The 20758-nt window shown below is 41.6% G+C and overlaps 1 protein-coding gene across 9 annotated transcripts in view; it reads right to left on the reverse strand.

Annotated features, from left to right (window-relative positions):
- The window catches only part of ZNF462 (zinc finger protein 462), a 128620-nt gene that overhangs the window by 47643 nt on the left and 60219 nt on the right, over positions 1-20758 (reverse strand). For 5 of the 9 annotated variants that reach the window (XR_005219115.1, XM_037851241.1, XM_037851243.1 and 2 more), the window contains 4 exons: positions 20453-20617; positions 17437-17723; positions 14336-14454; positions 9683-9874 (listed from right to left, as the gene is read on the reverse strand). Coding sequence is in view for 8 of the 9 variants with exons in the window: in XM_037851241.1 (XP_037707169.1) it covers positions 9683-9874; positions 14336-14454; positions 17437-17723; positions 20453-20617 (763 nt within the window). In the remaining variant the exon portion in view is untranslated. The remainder of the gene's footprint in view (positions 1-9682; positions 9875-14335; positions 14455-17436; positions 17724-20452; positions 20618-20758) is intronic. The other 4 variants (XM_037851246.1, XM_037851245.1, XM_037851244.1 and 1 more) reach the window with 2 other exon arrangements.

Here is a 20758-nt window from a genome sequence, read left to right on the forward strand (position 1 = left end):
CCAAGAATAGAAGTGAATACAAGGGTCAGAAGCAACTCAACATACTTTATACTCATCCCCTAGAAAATTCTCAATTTCAGCCCAGTACTCTAGCAGTCTAGACAGTCTGTATTCCTGATTTGTCATTTAGCTTATGGATCATTTGCCAGTATTTAAAATGTGTTGTGTCTTAAGTAAGCAGTAGGAAAAAGGACTTAAGTAATTTGTGAAGGGATAAGTGAGCCTTAAAATGAAATAAATTAATACAATTTTTAAAGATTTCAGAGACCTTATATGATTTTAAGAATCCCACATTAAACACACACGTCTCACACACACACACACACACACACACACACACACACACAATACTTGAAGCCTTTACTCAATATTTAGTATCGGAAGGGTAGACCTTTTCTTTTTCGAAAACATGGACCCTCATATTTCAAAACTGTAGTGAGTCAAGTAGGGAAAAATCCTGTCAACCTATGCTTTTATATGCATAGAAAAAACACCTAGATGACTCTCCAGCAAACTGTTAATAGAGGTTATTCTGGGAGGGGAAGGGGCTGGCATTGTGGGTGACCCTCAGATTTTGTTATGTATTTCCATAAAGCAGCTGTTCAATCACAAGTAGGTATTATTTTGTCATCAGGAAGAAGAATCTATGTAGGCATCTCAGAAGGGGATGACTACCACCCATTACTTCTTTTAACTGCACACCCATTCTTAAAGACCTGTAGATGCTGGCTTGATGCACCTGGAGCTCAAAAGCACTCTGCTCCTTCCAGAGGGGACGAGTACTTCACTGGGGGTCTTCGTTGCTCAGCCTCTTTCATGATAAATCTGGGTCCTCTTCCTGACTTAAGTCCTCCTATTGCCTGGACCCACATTCATCTTCCTTCCAACCCTACTGCACACCTCTACCCAACCACACCAGTCTCACTGCTGCCCCAGAAGCCCTTCTGCTATACAGCTGCTCATTTCTGACACTCCTCCTCCTACCGGCAATGCCTTCTTATGCCTGAATAAATCCTACTCACCCCTCTGGGCCCAGCTTGAGCCCCACCTCTTCTAAGAAGCCACTTCTGAATCATCAATCCCTTCTCCTATCAACAATTACTGCCTTTACAATCCAGACACATCAGTTTTCACTTCATTATATTCTTCTCTTTTAACATAACGTTACTTGTATTATTACTATTAACTTAAGCACCAAATATCAATAAATCGTAAAAACTTTGTCTTTAGATTCCTTTGGAAGATTCCAGGACTTGGGGATCATTTGACGGATGGCTACTTTTACTGCTACACTTCAATGAGACAGCAGGAAGACTGAGGACACAGACTTTGGATTGAGACTAAGCTGTGCGTGAAACTCGGCTCCACCACATACAAGTTTTGTGACTTTCAGACTCACTGTTTCACGCCTCCAGGTATCAGTTTCCTTCTCTATAAAATGAGACTAATCATCTGTACTTCTGAGTTCATTTGACATATTAAATCAAATGACAAATATAAGGCAATCAGAAGAATTAAAAAGAAATAATAAAGTAAAATAACATAAGTTTTATCACTTAGGCATTAGAAAAGGAAACACGCAGAACCCTTGTGTAAGCCAGAATGACTTTCCAAGTGGTCAGGGATGGGGGTGGGGGGGAATAACTGGCAAGGCTAAATATCAAGAACTAGATTAAGGGTTTCTAAGGTCCTGTGTTGCTCTATGTGGCTATCACGGCAGCTTCCACGGAGGACTCATGGTGCATGAAAATAAAAGATGACATAAGGAGAGTGGCTTGTGAGAGTCATCTAAGAATATTTTGTGCCCTGTGGAAGCCGAGGAACGCAGTGCTGGAATGACTTCTCGAAGAGCAGTGGACTGGCAAATGAAACCTTAGCCGGCACTGCACCCTCCGCCAAACACCTCCTTTGCCTGGAAATGACGACTGAAACATCTTGCAAAGTAGACGAGCTGCTAGGGCAGGAACATACCTCTTCCTGGGCATAAACAGCAAGGGGCTGAATCCAGCAGGAAGCAAGAGGATCCTCCTGCCTCAATACGTGCTTCTCGCGTCCCTCTGGCCATTCCTTACCTGGCCATTTTGTTTAACCACCACTACCGGGGTTTTCCTGTTGGGTACTATTCAGGATTATGAATGAGTTAACAAGAATATGTGTAGTATGTCCTAGGCTAGCCTCATCAAAATTTATTTTTTAAAAAACGAGTAATAACTGTTTCTGAAAGGTTATTTCTGGCATCTTCTCATCTCTGTACTTTATTTTTTAAAGTTCTTTTTCACATACCATCTTTCCCTGAACACACTCTCTGCTCTAGCAAGGCTGTCCCAGGCTTCTACCTCGGAGTCATGGCTTGCCCACATTAGTCCATTTGATGCCAATACCTTTCCAAGGCCTGTGTAAAAGCCTCCTTGGGCAGAACAGTGGAGAACAGAGGAGATTTTCTATGCATCACAAGGAGTCTCAAGACAGTTTGAGGGATTTTTCTCTAATAAAATGGGGCTAACATATCTAACTTCAGCATCAGGAAAAGAAAATATGAGAAGGGCAATGAAGACATAAGGGAAAATTCTTTCTTCCAAAGAAGAATCAAGACTAGCAGTTTTAGATGATTTGATGAGCCAAGGAATATATTTTCTGCCAAGGAATAAAATAGTGGTTTTTTTTAAGACACTTCACAAAATTGAGGTGTTAGAGGACTTCAGGTTATCTCCAAGCAATTCACAGGAGATGCAAAAGGCAGATGTGGAATACTGCAGCAAGCCCTGTTGTTGCTGAGCCCTGGCTCCGAGTGAGTTTAGTAGTACATGCATATATTTCTGATGAACAAATGTTTTTCTTGGCACACGAAGAGGGAGATGGGTTCGTTGACTAAGTTCCCAGGACATGGACAAGACTATATTGGAAATATTTTTTAATCCTTGACACAAGGAACTGTGACTGATTTTAAAAGTCCCAGAAAGCCTAAGGAGGTGGGTTTGTTGGGAAAGGTGTATCACATAATTTTCGAGTTCAGGGTGGTGATAATTCTGGAGGGTGCCTCTTTGCTGTTGAGGCCAAGATCTAACAGTTTAACCTCTGAAGACTTCCAGGTATATAATACAGGATCCCAAGTCATTAGTGCCCTGTTTTTTACCACTGGAGTTGCAAACCTTTAAGTCTTTATAGCAGGAAAGCCATTCTTCATAATAAGTATTAACATATACTCTGGATCACATTTTAACATAGAAATTTTGATGCCAAAAAAAAAGGAAGGTTAATATTCTCTGGTCAGGTAATTTTGAGACCAGCAGAACCTATTAAAAATTAGAGTCAAGCCATTAAAATTAAGCTCTGCATCCTGTGTCCTATAAATAATGTAAATCTTTGTACCTCACAATTATTCACTTGAGAGTCTCCATTTCATTATTGTCTTTCTTAAAGAAACCACCTCTTCTTACTTTTATCCCAAGAGAAAGCTGATTGCAATTGGAACCTGTATGCAAGGTCTGATGTTCTAGCAACTAATTGGATCCTCTTAAAGGTTGAATTTTATGTTTGACCTATTTAGAGATGTGAAAAGCTTCTCTTCAACAAGCAAGCATCTCCTATCTTAATTTTTAAGTGTCAAGTATTGCTACAGTCAAGTTTAAATGAGTTGTTAGTTGGGAGCCAGACAACACAATTCTGAGAAGATTTCTTTTAAGCTGAAATGTAATTCATGCACTAATAGTTTTAAAGCTTTATGGAATACCTAACAGTTCATATATGAAACAAAGCAAGTATCTAGATAAAGTTGCATTTTATTTAAAGTTGAATATTCCATGTTAAATATGTAAGTTGATAATGACATTTGTTAAAGACTGGATTAAGTTCACGTGTACTGCTGGAATTTTCTCCCCAATCATCTAAGGCTGGGATCAGTGAACTAAGTCAAGGTAAGTGCACAGAAGTAAGGGAAACATTTAAGTACTACCCACTGGTCAAATCTCGCCCACCTCTGTTTTTGTACATAAAGTTTTGTTGGAACACAGCCATGCCCATTTGTTTACATACTGTCTGTGGCTGCTTTCACGTTACAAAGGCACAGTTGGGTAGACAGAGACTGTATGGCCCACAGAACTGAAAATATCTTCTATCTGGCCCTTTACAGAAAAGGTTTCCTAACACCTCTTTAATCTACGTTTTGGAGGAATTGACCAATACAAGTATCATAAAATGAGTTTCTTCTAACAAATTTACTATTTTACGTTAAAAGCCTGCTGGGTAAAATTTTCAGGTAGAATAGAACATTTTACTAATTTACAAGTTTTGTCAGTCAGTTTCTCTCTATAGCTTCCCTGAATTTCGACCATCTGCCTCCAAACACTGTATGTTCTTTTGACAGAGACGCAGAGAACAAGTTAAGGTACTCCAGTGTGAGCTGTTGGTAAACTTGCTCCAGCTAACCACACTGGTAATGTCCATCTCTCTGGCCCCACACACTCTGCTTGCTGAGGGATGGAAAGGCTCAAACCCTACCTCAATCTTAGAAGTGAAATAAAACCATTGTATCATTTGGTTCTCTGGAGTTCGAAATGTTAGTGGTCTCAGTGCAATAATCTGAAGTGTGTTGAAAATCATGGTGCTTCCAAAGAAGTCAATATTTAATAAGCATCTACCTGTTGGAGATTGAATCATGTCCCCCATAAAGATATGTTCAAGTACTAACCCCTGTCCTGGAGGTCGGAGTCCATTTGTAAATAAGACCTTTGATGATGTTATTATTAGGTAAGGTGTGGATGCATTTGTGAACAGGATCTTTGAAGATCCTATTTAGATGTGATTCAGAGTGGGCCTTGATCCACATGACTGTAATCCATATAAGACAGGAAATTTGGACACAGTCAGTCAGAGAAAGCCATAGGAGGAAGCCAAGGAGTCAGCTCGCCATGTGACAGAAGCAGAGATGCAAGCCAAGGAATCCCAGAGAGTGTGGCAATCCAGCACTAGGATGCTACAGACTCCGGGAGAAAGCATGGCCTGTCAAGACCTTAATTTCGGACTTCTAGCCTCCAAAACCACGAGCCAATAAACCCCTGTTCTTTAAACCAAGCAGAGTGTGGTATCTGTCGTAGCAGACGCCAGCAAACTAAGACACTACCTAAGTGCCCCTACTGGAAAATTAGGGGACAGAATCAAAAACACAGTTCTGAAGAACACTTTTAAAGTAGCATAGCCACAAGCACAAATAGAGCATGGAGAAGATGAGTGACAAAAGACTAATCAGTGAAGGGCTGGGGCCAGTGAAAGTCAATCTGCAAAGGTGTGGAATAGAAAGGAAGAAGTTAGATATCTAAAGTAGCAAGTACAGAGATGGTCAGAAACATCAATATTTCTTAGCAAGGTCATTCTGCAAGGGAAGAAATCATGACGAAATGGCAAAATCTGAATGCAGTGCAGAGGACTCTGAATTTGACAGCCAATTAGAAGTACCTGTGTTTCCTTGCTGAGAAGCGTCTTGATAAAAAAGAGTGTTTATCAAATATTATTCTAGAGAATAGAATGGAGAAGCCACCTGAAAAACTGTAACAGAAAATCCTTCATTAAAAATAATCAGAAAATGCCTTACAACATTTTTCTATTAACCTTTAATACCAAAGACTTCTACATAAGATAGATGATATCAAGATCTATATGATAAAAAAGAGAGACATCATGACCAAGGGTTCTTTGTGTTTGCCATAACTTGTTTTCTAGGGCATAGAAGAAACAACTACATTACCCTCATTCACTTTCTTCATTTTGCACCTGGTCTTCGTATCTGATTTTTTCTTTGGTTTTAAATGCACACAGTAGCTGTTTCCTAAAGCAGGTAACTCTGTAAAGCATAACTGGACAGTTGGAAGAAATAAAATAATCTATTCCTTGGGGGAAATTCGAGGGAAGAAGAAGATGGAATGTCACTATTGGCCCGGCTTCTTAAAAAGGATAAAGCTGAATTTAAAATTACTCATCTCATAGCAAAACTACACTGTCCTAGTTTCTTTGTTATTTTAAATGTCTGTGTGCGTATGTGTGTGTATTTTTCTGTACTGAAAGCAGATTTGAAAAAAGCTTGATATAACCCAGTCCTGTATTGTATATGGCAAGAGAAGGTACCCAGTAAACACAAACCCAACAGAGCATTCCCCTTTGCTGACAAACTGATTGTTTCCCCTTAATGCATTGTTTGGAATACCAATTACATGTCATTTCCCATTATCCTGTACATAAAACCAATACAGCACAGCCTTTGCTTTTCTTTCTGACAACTGATCAGGAATAACATACAGAGGATTCATGTGCCAGAGAAACACGTCCAGATTGACAGCTCAGAGCCCCAGAGCTCTGTTTATGCACAGAACAGGTGTGTGGCCAGGCAGCTGGGGTGAAATCTCCCTTCCATTTTCTCAATCCTGCCTTCTCAGCTGCCCTGACTTGCAGTGCTTCCCTCTCAGCTGGGAGGGAGGCCCGCCTTGTCAGAAACTCTCTTTTCAGGCTGCTTTCCTCTGCCGGACAAGACTGGCTGGCTCTCAAGACAGCAAGTAATTGACCACTGCAAACAGCACCGAGCATGTCAACTCGTTTTATTCACACCCCTCGCCAGGGAATCAGAAAGCCAAGGATGTACTGACGATTTGCCTGGTTTTATGGATCTCTACTCCTCACCCTCCCAGGCCTGTGGCACATTTTTGGTTCTTGTGTTCACAGTGTCCTGGCATCTGCAGTGTGGGAAACCTTAACCGGGAGCCAATCGCCCCACAGCTTCTCCCTATTAAAATGTGCAATTGGATGTCACATGTGTATTTCAAACACCATTCAAGGCGTGATTTACAGGCTACCGTCTAACCCCACAGCTGTGTTTTTATCCTGCAAGACTGAGCTGCCGCTAGGAATCCGTCATCCAGCTCCCTAGCAAACAGTCTCCCTATGTGGGCCTCCTCAGCCATTCTTGGGCCTCAATGTCTCGGTTCCAAAACTGTGCAACGTAAGTATACAAGAAAATATTTACTGAATGCATAAACTCTTAATTATTCTTTGCACATAATTATCCATTCATGGGAACATTTGTTGCCTTGTTTTCTGCTCACCCCCATCTTCTAATCATCAAATTAAACCAATCACTGCCGGCCCGTCTATATAGGTTATTTATATACATTTACAAACAGCATGAATCCAGTGACTTTTGTGCAGGTTTCACTAAATAGTTCCCACCCAGGGACTTTTCACACTCACTATGTGCTTTCTTCACAAAGAAAAAACAAACAAAAACCACATATATTCCAAATTATCTTCCTGTGGCTGAACAGAGACAGGCCTATTTGTGTTTGCAGAAACATTGATATGAAATCAGCACGTTTCTGAGACCCTCCCTCTCCCCGCCACGGTCCTCGCCATGGCCCTAACCCAACCCAGCCTCCAAGAATCTGAAATCCTCCCCCCAAGAGAAGTTAGGCCTCAGATTTGGTTGGGACTATGGTGAGTTCAGATGTGGAAGCTGATAACATCATCTAAACATTTGATTTTAAGTTCTTTGAGGGGCCAGAATGGTACTGTATTCATTTCTGATTCTTCTGTGCATGGTGCAGGTCTTGGCAGAGAGTAGAGGCTCAGGAAGTTCACTGAACTCAACTCTTTTTAGCTCACTCAGAGGGAGATGACCCAAGCAATGGGTGTTCTGCAGATTCCCTTGCCTTGCAACTGACACCACCTTTCAAGGGGGAAGAACAAAGGAAAAAGAAGGTATGACATTGAGAAAAATGACCCAGGACAAGCCTCTGTTGGAAATGATGTTTAGACGGCTCAATTTCAAACAAATGTCTCCACAGGTGTAGGTTACATTTCAGATGAAAGCAATTAATTAAAACTTCGTTTATAAAGACCTTACAATTTGGGTCAAATTATATTTTGCCCTCTGGTTGCAATATACCAATCTTTTCTGGTGAACAGATTCCCAAGGTGAAAAGGGGACATTTTCTGTGTCCTTCAAAGATGCACTCTCCCCCCACCTCTAGCTTGAGAGTCAAGTTTTCCTGTAAAACAAAAAACAAAACAGGCTTCCTCTTATATTTTAAACAATTATAAAAACAGTTGAGGAGATGGTGTGCTCAATTCATTACAAGTCATGGCCATAATAACCAGCTTTCTTTGTTAAAAATAAAGAAGTTTTTCAAGACAGGGAAATCAGTAAGAAGTTGGAATGTTTAACAGTGAATTGCAAAGGAAAGGTCACCAGGTTCTACAACCCAATAAAAGCAGCTTTTAGCCTCAGGACTTAGCTTTGCATTTCCTCCTAGAGCTGTCTGTGTATACACCTTATGAATAAGAATTTACTCTTTTGAGAATCTGATAATTTGACTACGTTGCCAGGTTGGGTTGTTCAGATCTCTGAAGAGTTGCTCTTTTTAAACACTTACATTACAAAAAAATCCAAAATTCATACTTATTACATATGGTCCCAAACTCCAGAACTGCAACCAAAGGATGAAAAATCACAAGGATAAAATTAGCATTTATTCAATACCTACAGTGGGCCAGATGTTGTTAGGCATTTTGCATATGTACTTTTCCCCATTAATCTCTCGCAATCATCTGTTGAGGTAGATACGCAATTTTATATATGGGCAGAGTAAACTAAGATTGCCCAGGGAAACGCAACTACCATTGAGAAAAACGGCATTCAAATCCAGGTCTTTGTTCCAAAGGGCCCATGAACTTTCTAAGCTCCTCCTACCACTTCGCTAAGCTCTGCCCCCAAATAAAATAGTAGACCTTGGCAGAAAGCCAGTTCCCTGACCCGGCAGTACTCAAGTGGTGCCATATAAGTGCTTATCACAGATGCTGGGGATTCGAGCAATTAGAAGACCTAAAATACAGCGGCTCTAAGGTCTTTTACACCTCTAAGATTCTACAGACTTTCTTCTCTCTAATAATAAACACTGTCATCTGAGGTGAGATGAGTAATCAAAACAGGTCTGATCAAAATAATAAACCGTCTATTTGCTCACAAGGCCACCCCTGCAGGTTCCAAAGCTGGGATCCATCTCTCCCTACAGCTTTGGAGTCAAACTGCCAGTGAGAAGATGCTCTCTGTTGCTTTCTGTATTTCTTCTGAAGTTTCACAACTGGACAAACTCTCCTTCCAACTGATGCCTCAACCTCTTTCAGCCATTAAGAAAGCAGTATGTTACCCTACAATATCTCATGACCCAATCAGCCAGACTTCCTCCACTCACCTTTCCCATTCCTTCCTGAAATTTGGTGCAGCTGAATTTCATATCCAGCACCCCAAACACTTCAGACTACATATGCTTTTAGAACAAGAGAGGATATAAACAAGTAAAGAAATAAAGCTCCATGGTACTCCTTCTGCTTTCTTTCTCGAAACCACAAAGTATCCAACACGAATCCATCTCACAAAAAGCAAACTTTCCACAAGCAACACTCACACACAGACAGACTGACATTTTTGTCCTGACACGAGAGACTCTCACAGCGTTCACATCACCTTCCAACTCCGACTACTATTCTATTTCAACCTTTTCATGTTTCTTCCTTCATTTGAACCGTCATGACTTCATGTAAGATTTTCCTCTGGAAAGAATGATTGGCAACTTTCGCCCCCTGAAATCCCAGCCCACCTCCGCCTTTGGGGGTTCATTCTGGCTCAGAAGCCCATTGTTACCGTTGGAGTCTTCCACTTCTTCAGCTGTGGCAGCTTTCTGGGAGGAGTGGTGGGAGTGTGAGGAGAGGAGACTGACGATTCGTGGCCTGGGGAGGGTCAGGGCTTTTCCGTGGACCTTGAGGGAATGTTCCTTCAACTGGCTGATCGTCATGGTGGAAAATGAGCACCAAGAGCACCTGTAGGCGTGTTCACCTGGAAGAAGATGGTGGCCAGGGACGGATGAGGACAGAGGGGGAGGAAGGGTAGAAGACAGGGGATGGAAGACAAAACAACATGGTTAATCACTCTAGACAAGCGCTTCTCAGGCTTCCTGGTCTGCAGATCCTCACAGACCAACTACCTGGCCATTCCCACAACCACAATGCTCCTTTGGGATTCAAACTCTCCAACCAGCTCCCTAGGGATGAAACTGTGTCCTGATTCTCCAACAGGGAGTGAAAGCCAAATGTCTATAATGCCTCCTTCAGAAAGGTTTTCCCAATCCCTCTTTCTCCCCTCCATACTTAGAAACGACCATACCAATTTTCATTCAAGATTGGCTATCAGCTGCAAAAAACAACATTCTCAATTCTCAGTCCAAGGATCCCTCAGGGATGTTTTAGGCAAAAATTCACTCGGTGAAAGCTCTACTGTGCTCCTTTTGTTCTTTTCTTTCTTGCTAACCATCTATATCTCCCCTATCCCACAATCCTGTATTTTTAATTTTGGATCAGTTCACAAACCTCAGCAAAAAGCTCCATTTCATTATTTAATCAATAGTGCAGAGGTGGTTGAAAATAAGTCACTCCTCTAACTGAGAGAAAGTTGTATATGTATAAATGTGTGTGTTATCTCCAATGCTTTCCAATAAACAGTATATTTAAGTAAAAACAGGTATTTTTTCTTTCAATTATTTTTATATCACTGGAATACTGCACAGATCACAATGACCAAATTAAATAAGAGTGTGATTCACTTTTGCCATAAGTCAGCTTTTAAATTGATTACATTTTAAGAACTAAGGGTATAAAATAGGTATGCTTATGTTGCTTGAAAGATGTACAGTCATAATCAATTCAGAAAGCAATTTTAGTTTAATGTAACAATAAGCTTAAAACTGCTCAGGCCTTTGACCCACTAATTCCACTTCTGAGCATCTATATTAAGGAAATATCCTTGAATACATGGGAAGCTTTAGTTAGAAATATGCTTTATTGACGCTAGAAAAAGGTACAAAAACCCTAAATTTCCAACCATAGGGAAAATGTGGGCATATCCTCTTGATGAACTATCACACAATTACAATAAATTCGAATAGAGTATAGAAAAACTGGTTGAAAGGAAGCACATCAAATGTTAATAACAGTGGTCTTTCAATAAAAATATGGGTGACTGATACATTTCTTTTTTCATTCCCAAATTTTCACTAATACACCTGTATTTTATGAGAAAATTATTTTAAAGGTTAAATTTAAAACTCAGAGGAAAAGAAAGAGAGGGAAGAAAGGAAGAAGAGAAGAAAAGATTTTCAGGAATAAAAGTTTTGTGGACCAGTGAAAATGAACTGAGGACGGAGCTGGTGTTCCACGGATTAATTCTAAGAGCATTAGGAATCGGACAAGCCTGCGAAAGATTGGTACTTTCCTCCCATGTGGAATATTACTCAATGGCTTCACACATGAAGTGAGTGCAGCATTCCAGGCTTTGCACTAAACTTCCCTCTCATTCATGATGACCCTCAGAATGTGCATGTCCAAGAAGAACTATGGAAATGCTTCCATTATGCAATGCCCTTGGCACAAGGCACTAGAGAATGGATCCTCCAAGAAGCAGGAAGACCCAGGCATCAAGTACGCTAGCTGGCACCCTCTGAACCATCACATAGGAGTGAGGCTGATCAGGCGACACTAGCACCTCCCGACACTACTGCTATCCTGATTCTATTTTTCACATTTTTTTAACATGATTTTATTGAGATATATGCACACACCATACAATCCATCCAAAGTATACAATCAATGGTTCACAGTATCATCACATATTTGTGTATTCATCACCATGATCATTTTTAGAACATTTGCATTACTCCAGAAAAAGAATTGAAAAGAAAAAAGAAGACCCCAAACATCCCATACTCCTTACCCCCACCCCCCTTATTGATCACTCTAATTGCACTCTACCCAATTTTAAGACTTACAATAAAGGTAGGTTAACTAAGACATTGTAGTATTGTCAGAGATGGATATATAGATCAGCGGAACAGAAAGAAACATCCAGAAGTAGATATACACAAGCATGGGCAACTGGCTTTTTTTTTTTTTTTTTTTTTTTTGCTATATAGTTATACAATCATTATCAAAGATCAAGGCTACTGGATTACAGTTCAACAACTTCAGATATTTTCTTCTGGCTATTCTAAAACACTAGACACCAGAAATATCTATATAAAGAGTCAGTATTCACAGTCAATCAGTTGTACCTCTTCCCTCTCATTTGATCTTTCTCTCAATCTTCAGGGATATCTGGGCAGTGGCCATTTTAGATTCTTTGTGCTGGAAAGGGGTGTTGATCTTATGGGGTAGAGAGGCATGAAACTGGGTGATGTTCTTGGAGAGACTGGTACCGCTAGGTTTCAGGGCTTACCTGGCAAAGGATCAATATGGAGGACCTAAGTTTCTGAAAAAAATAAACTTACTAAGAAAAATTTTATAGAGACTTAGAGCCCAGGGCATTCCCTAGGGTTTTCAGGAATACTGGTGGTTAGGGCTTGGCATATTGTGGTAGTTTGCAATATCTGGCTAAAGCTTGCATAAGAGTGACTTCCAGAATGACCAGCCTTGCTGGGTGGTTGTGAGTAGCACAACCTAAGAGAATTCAAATCTAGATTATTTGGTGAGTCCACACTACTTTTCAACCTTTAAAATAACATGAAATCATTCATCTAGAATAGACAAGATGAGGCAAGAATCTTGGAAAATGTATTGGCTTTCTCTAAGCAAAACCACTCTCTGACTAAGAGCCAGACCTGGAGACCAAGATTCTAGTGTGTAGAGAACCAAAATGCACTGCTCTCTCTCTCTTACTGGATGTTTCCTTCTCGCTAACCAGTGACCACAGGAGGCCAGTCTGCTCAGTCAGCTCCCATGACACAAACTTTAGCTTAGTGCCCTGGAGCCAGTGTGCAGTCTCACACACTCTTTGAAAGTCCTTCCTACCAGGTCGAATTATTTAGACAACTCCCACTGGTAGAAGTGCTTTTGACAAGGCTGAATCCTATGGGAAAAGCTCACCAGGATGATGTCCCAGCTGAATAATTTACAATACACACAAGTTAGAAAAGAATGGTTTGAACCCTGAAGCCACTTAGTTCACAGACCTTAGCAGAATTTTCCTGGAGACATAAAAATGCTTAAAGATAGAGAAAAGCCCATTTAGCTCATTTCCCTGTTGCATGCCATACTCCCAGTGGGGCAGCTGGGAAGGCTTTGGTAATTTTACTGAATTAAGTCAATTCAAGAGGCGCCAACAATGAAGGGGCATGGCCATATTTCCACGAGATATGAGGAGATGGCAAAAGGGAAGGATGGACCCAGGCTGTGAGCAGATTTTATGACACTGTTAAAACGAGGGTACAAGGTACAACGGAAGCTAACAAATGAGACAAAAATTCTGGTTGGAAATTCCTTAGCTGAGGAAACTCAAGGAAGAGATTTGATATCTGGAAGGATCTCTGATAGTTTAGCTAGGTATTCTGAAGCCTCCATTTCCCCAATTTCCCTTGTGCTTGATATGCTTCCTCTAAGGTTGTCAAAAGACCTCTGAGAGGGCCACAGCATGCTGCTGAGTTGTACAGAGGCCGCCCACACCACTCGCCACTGCCTTTCTCACTTCATACCTCCTTCCTCCCTTGGCAAAGTTCTGATTAGCTACCTGTGGCCTACTGTGCATCGTCTACCATACGCAAAGCACAGGAGAGGAGAAGAGAGAGAGGCAGCACCCTGTGAGTTTAGGGCTGTGCTCTGGAGTCTTAATTCTTAGAGAAGGGACTATGTAGTCTCGAGCAGGTGACTTAATTCTGAGTCTCTGTGTCCTCATCTGAAACTCAGGGTGACAACACGTATCCCCTAGGACTGTCTTGAGCTTAGCGAAGAGCCCAGTGTGTAAGGAATGATTGTTTATTAGGAGAGAGCTATGAGATGGAATGACAGAACAGAGACCAGCATAGCTCCTGGCCACTCACAATCCAGTCTTTTCCAATAGGTGGAAGGAAATATACATAAGGGCACCCCATGTGAAATCTCACACATCTTGAGTGCTTTGTCCCTTCGAACTTCCTTGAGATGACTGATAACTAGATAAGCTGAGAATCTCTACAGTAGATGTAACAATTCTCTACATTTCCACTAAGAAGACTAGGTATTTAGAAATTTCTCTAAAAAATGAAAGTCTAATTCTAACCTTAATGGCATGAATCAACTATGACATGGACTTTGCATCCTTTTGATATTGGTGATTTTATTAGTTAAAAAATGCTGAACATGCAGCAGTCTCAAGAATGACCTTATTCTCATGCGTGGGACAAGAGATTCTTTAAAAAAATGTCACCCAATAAAGACCATTAGATTTCAAACTCACAGAAAGCAGAGAAGTTGTGCATCGTGAATACCAACTCACCAGCATGAGCTTTGAGTATATGCGTTTTCAGCCGGCTGTTATAGGAGGACTTGAAGGAGCAGAGTTTGCATCGGAATGGTTTATGGTGTCCGTGGTGGGTTTGCATATGGCGATCCAAACTTGATGCAAAAAGAGAAAATGACAAGATTAAAAATTACATACAACATTTTCTCCTGTCTTTTTCTAGGAATCCCATTTGTAAGCTATGCAAAGTCTTTGTGTTACTCTCTAATGATGACTCTCACACCCAAATGCACTATAAATACAAATTAAAATAAAAAACACTGGGTGGAGTCCTAAGAGCTCTAAAAAAGAGGGGACGCTAAAGGGATAGATTAAGAGATTTGTTTGGATTAAGACATGGCAGTGGTAAGAGACCCTGGTAGACTCAGATTTTCTTTACTACAGAAGCACCATCTCCCAATAATTAGAGAAGGGCATTCAATAAGAGAAGGCAAAATATGGTCTCTCAAATTTTCACCAAGTGAGAGGCACCTATCAATTAGCCTTTTAACTTATTCGAAAAAACAGACTAGGAATTACATATACAATGCATTTACAAACGACTAATCTTTTCTTTCTTTCTCTCTTAATTCCACTCTCATTGTGAACACTAGAGTGGAGAAGAGAGGTTTCAGTGACTGACCTACTTGCAATGGACTGTCATGTTTCCTGCGTCTACGTAAATATGGAGGCACAGGGCAAGTGTCTTCGAGGAAGTCACATGATCAAAAACGCTGGTGGCCCCTTCTGATGAACACGGCATGTTTGCTGTACATCAGTCTTCACAGAAACAACTTATAAGGAAGTTATTTAATAATAATGAACCCACAGTATTTCATAATAAATACTGGCCTAAAAAAATAATAAATCTACCAAACAAGATGTGGAAAGAAGTTCTCATTTGTGTAAGTACCCTGGAGACCTAAATTCCATTTTAAATGACTCATATGGGAAGGATACTCCTTACCACTTAAACAGAGAACTTCCTCCTGTGCTCCAGAGCAGCGTTTTCAACCGCCTCTGGACAGCTCCCACTGGATGTCCTTTAGCTTTCTAAAACTCAACCAGCCCTAAACCAACCCATTGGGTTTTTCTCCAAAACAAATTCTCTTCTTCATTTCCTTGTCTCGATAAAGGGCACTACCATTCTCCCTGTCAACCAGACTCAAATCCAGAGGCCATTTGTATTCTACTTCACCCTGTATCCTCTACACGCAGCCAGTTTTTCCAAGTCAAGCCCATCTTAGTTCCTGCAGTCATTCTGGAAGTTTCATCCTAACTTCCTGGATCCCCTATTCTGCCTCCTAGTTGGGCTCTTCCATCTTTTTTTTCAACTCAAAGAACATGGACTTTGGAGTCAGACTGCCTGGATTAAAATCCCTGCTATCATTATAAGCTATGTAACCTCAGGAAAGTTACTGAACCTCTCTAAGCCTTACTTTTCCTACCCATAAAACGGAGATAATAATGGGACTGTATCTCTAGGGCCGGTTATGAGACTAGAGGGAGATACTTGTTTAAGACGGTTAGCACAGTGCCTGGCCCAAGGTAAGACTCAATAAATATTAGCAATTATGATTGCTTTACTCATTTCAGAACCTTCATTTTACCAATAATATAAACTATAAAACCCTAATTTCTGGCATTCAAATTCTCCAACTATGGTCTCAATTTCCACCATTATCTTCCCTATTCTTCTACATGTGACTTAAAGTTGAGTCAAACTGGACACTGGCTGGTCCTCAAATGAGCCTGGCTCTCTCCTCCTTGACTTGTGCTCTTGCCTTTTCTTCCATCTTATGTCCTTTCCAAATTATTCTAGTCCTATCTTCCTACTTTAAGACCTTATTCAAAAACTCCCTGCTCCTCAAAACTTTTCTGACTCTTCCAAAGTGGATGTAACAACATTCCCTTCTTGGAAACTTCAGAGCTATTTCCCAGATACTTTTTTAAAGACATGTGCCTTATTTTGCCAAGTCATTTGTGTGTTTGCTTCATAAGCCAACTAGACCCCAAATTCCCTTAGATCCTAGTCCATATCTTATTCATCTTTACAGTCCTCCCAAAGCCTTCAGCGTGGTGCCCAGCCCAGGGTATAATTCATATAGTCACGACTATTTATTGAGGTTCTGCTATGTGCCGGACAGTGTGAGAGATGCTCGTCAATAAATACTTATTGAATTGAACTATACCAGTTTCACGCTGATGCGAGGTTCTAATGACGAAGATTAGACATAAAGCTCTGTATAATAAGAGCTCATATAACCCATCTCAGCTTTTGTAGAAACACCACCTCCTCCTTCATTTCAACAATGTCTAACTAGCACTTCATCTTTTTAAGAAGCAAACAGTCCATCATTTATGTTCAATTATCATAAAAATAAACAGCATGTCAATCTTAAAATCAATCACCTTTCATCCAAGCATGTCAGAATACATTACCGAATATTTATCTCTTTTCTACCATTGAAAGAAAAAGTCAACAAAAGGTTATTTCTCCCCAGAACCATCCCTTCTCCTCACCCCCCTCAAAAAGCCTTCCACATCTACCCCAAATTTACAATTCCAAAGCTGTGACGGACTGTGGGAGGCTCCCTCCCCTCAACCTCACTGTACTTCCCGTGACTCTTTGGTGTTCATAAGCTTCTTTACCTTGGTCTTTTTCAAAATATCAAGCAATGATTCTTTGGTTACACAGGTTAATAGTCCTAGTCTTAGCTGTTTAGTAACTCACTTTCTCAAATGGAACTGTAGTTCCTCAAATGGTGACCAGGTTTTGGATGAACACTTGACAGATGCACACATAAACTCGTCTCCATCTTAGCCGTCCCTTGCGCAAATCATAGTGATACCTCCAATTCTCGTTTACGTAATAGCCTCGCTTGCCACATCTAATGTCATCCACGCAATCTCCTCTTCTTAGCCCCATTTTACAGATGAAGTGACTGAGGCTCCCAATAATCCACCTGACTAAGGAGCAGATGCAAATCATGAGCGGGGCCTCCTGGCTCCTTCGAGTGTCTCCTGCTCTAGCTTAGCTGCCTTTGACCGGGACTCCTCCTCCCACATCCCCCCCGCCACCACCCCATGGCACTTACTTGTGCCTGAAAGCAGAAACAAAGGAGCAGTACTGGCAGCTGTACTTGTCCTCGCGGGTAAACATGGCCAGGGCCAGGTGGCTCCTCTCGTGAGAACGCAGCCCCTGCATGGACATCAGTACCCTGTCACATTGACTGCAATGGTATCCCCCCGGCCGGGTCTCATCCTCCAACATTCCATCAAGCAAGCAGTGTTCACCATCCAGCCGGTCCACCAGGGCACCGCTGGCATCTCTGGCTGCTTCCAATCCATCCAGGAACAAGTGGGAAGGGTCTTCAGCCTCCTGCTAAGAGAACCACACACACACACATGCCCCACCAACAAAATAAATATCCATCATCATTGCCTGGGCTTTCCTCCTCTCCCTTCACTCTCCCAAACGCATCTGCACTTCCCATCAGAGCTTCCTCCCCTGCCTCTCCAGCTCCACCTAGAGGGAGGGCAAGCGCAACTGCCCTTCTTCACGCAGTCATGGTGGTTTTAGGGCAACACGTCCGGAAATGTGTTTGCCTGGGAAATGGGGGAGGGGGGTTCTCCCCATTGGAAGACAGTTCACTCGATTATGCCTAAAAAGACAAATTCTGAAAAAATAAATTCTAAACATTTCTAAAAGGAAAATTCAAATTGAGATGCCACCTAAACTGGCATAAAGGTGGCTTAGGGCTGCGGCTCAGAGAAAAGGAAGGAAAGAAGGAAGGAAAAAAAAAGCAGGACTAGTCTTGGTATCTAGGGGCCTTGGACCATCATTTGAAAATGAAGCCAAGCTATTCCTGCCCCTCTGTCCTCCGCTCTCAGCCCCAAACCCCAGTGACTTCACCCCTTGACCGAAGGTTGCTGTTCAATCAATGAAAAAATGGAGACTGATTTTAAGTCACCCATTTTTCTAAGTGGCACCTTGGATTCCTGATTGTGCAGGCAAAGCCGCTCTGTGCCCCTCACATGGTTCCAGTAAAGAAGCCAGGGACACAGCACTACATTGTGAATGAAGGCAAGGCTGCTATCCCCAGGTTGCCACTGCTCTGCAGATAGACAGAAGGCTTCAGTCTTCAAGGAAGAAAAGCAGAAGAGAGAAATACATTCATGGATCCAGAGAGAAAGAGTAAAGCCCTGAACCAAAATAATGGTCAGTGCTCAGCAGTATCTTAGAAGCTGGGGATGGCGGCTTGGTCAAAAATGGAAATACTGGCTGCTATTGGGATTACGATGTTCAAAAGAGGCAGCGTGATACAAGCCAGGGGGAAAGGCGGAGGCATGTGTCAGCAACATGCAGGAGAGGGAACGGAGGAGACAAACCAGGTCTAGGACTCTCAGGGTCAACTCTGACTTGAAGGCTTTTAGTTTCAGATTGAACATATCTTGCAGTCCCCGGAGGATATAAAATGCAATGGAATTAAAGTTCCTGGGCTTGCTCAGGATAAGAAGTGAAAGATGGATTCTCTTAGGCTCTCTGCACCCTCAGGCAGATGAGGACAATAAGATGAGAGGCAGTGGAAAGAGCAGAGGATGACAGGAGCAGCACCCACCTGGTCCCCCTCAGGAGCTCAGACAATTACAACTCAGCAACACAAAGACACACAACCCAACTTAAAAATGGAACAAAGATGTGCATAGACATTTCCCCAAAAACAGATATGCAAATGGCCAATACATACATGAAACGATGCTCAACATCATTAGCGATCAGAGAAATGCAAATCAAAACCAGGAGATACATTTCACACCCACTAGAATGGCTACTACTTAAAAAATGGAAAACGACAAGTGTTGGAGGGGACGCGGAGAAACAGGAACGCTCGTACATCATTGGTGGGAAGGTAACATGGTGCAGCCACTGCAGAAGACAACCTGGAGGTTCCTCAGGAAGTTAAGGAGAATTAATTATCATATGACCCGGCAATCCCACTTCCAGGTATACACACAAACGAAATTGAAAACACGAACTTGAACAGATACTTGCATGCCAATGTTCATGGTCACATTATTCACAATTACCAAAATGTGGAAACAACCCAAATGTCCATCAACCGATCAATGGGGAAACAAAACGTGGTATATACATGCAATGGGATATTATTTAGCCATAAAAAGGAATGAAGTTCTGATGAATGCTACAACATGGATGAACTCTGAAGACATCATGTTGAATGAAATAAGCCAAGCACAAATGGACAAATACTGTACGATCTCACTGATATAAAATAAGTAGACTATTCATAGAGTCGGAAACCAGAATACAGGTTATGAGGGGCCAGGTGGAGTGGGGAATTGAGAGTTAATGTTTAATTGGTACAGAGTTGTTTGGGGCGATGGAAAAGTTTGGATAATGAATGATGGTGATGGAGGCACAACTTTGGGAATGTAATTAACACCACTGAACTGAGAATTTGACAACGCATAAAGCGGGAAATTTTAGGTCGTACATAAGTTGCCAGAAAAAAAACAAAACAAAGAGCTTTACAACACAAAGGGTGAGCCTTACTGTAAACTATGGGCTGCAATTAATAGTATAATTACTATAATAATAATATGATGTTTCCTCAATTGTAACAAAGGTACCACACAAATACAAAATGTTATTAATAGGGAAAACTGTATGTGAGAGGGGTATATGGGAACTCTGTACTTCCTGCATGATTTTTCTGTAAACCTACCACCACTCTAATAAAAAAAAATTTTAAAGAGCTTGGGCAACTTGCAAAAGCAAACTGCTAATGGCTCTAAATGTAGAATTAGGAAGAGGACATGAAGCCTATGTATGGAGAGGCCTGGCCCCTCTATTTCAACCCAACTATCCACGTGCAAGGAAACCAGATGGAAATGTGACTTTTCCCTGAATGGAAAGACGAGGAAAGTCCAACCTGTAAGGAAATCAAAACCAGCTGAGCCAATCCAAGCCAATCTCGGAATGCCCACTTTCTGAGACTCCCTCTCCCCAGCGGCGTGAAGCAGTGGACCTAACAGGTAACTGGAATTGCTCACACACAGAATGCTCATCGAGAACATCAGAGCTCTCACCTTCACAGCGGCGGACACGGCCGGGACACTGCCATACTGGACATGTTTGCGGAGGTGGTTGCAGATGGCTCGGAGCGTCGGGTGCACTTCCACGCAGAATTTGCATTTGTATCCCACCACTTTCCTCTCCTTGATCTTTGGCACCTCTTCTAAGTGACCAAAAGGCTGGTAAAACACAGTGGTAGCCGTCAGTACTCCGAGCCCGCCCTCAATGTCGGCATTCATTCTTGCAACTCGCTCGCATATTTTATTTTACAGCAGATTGCGGGTTAAACCAAGGGAGATACATGTGAGTATTTTTACATA

Source organism: Choloepus didactylus, chromosome 10 (genome assembly GCF_015220235.1).
Source record: "Choloepus didactylus isolate mChoDid1 chromosome 10, mChoDid1.pri, whole genome shotgun sequence".
Classification (NCBI taxonomy): Eukaryota; Metazoa; Chordata; class Mammalia; order Pilosa; family Megalonychidae; genus Choloepus; species Choloepus didactylus.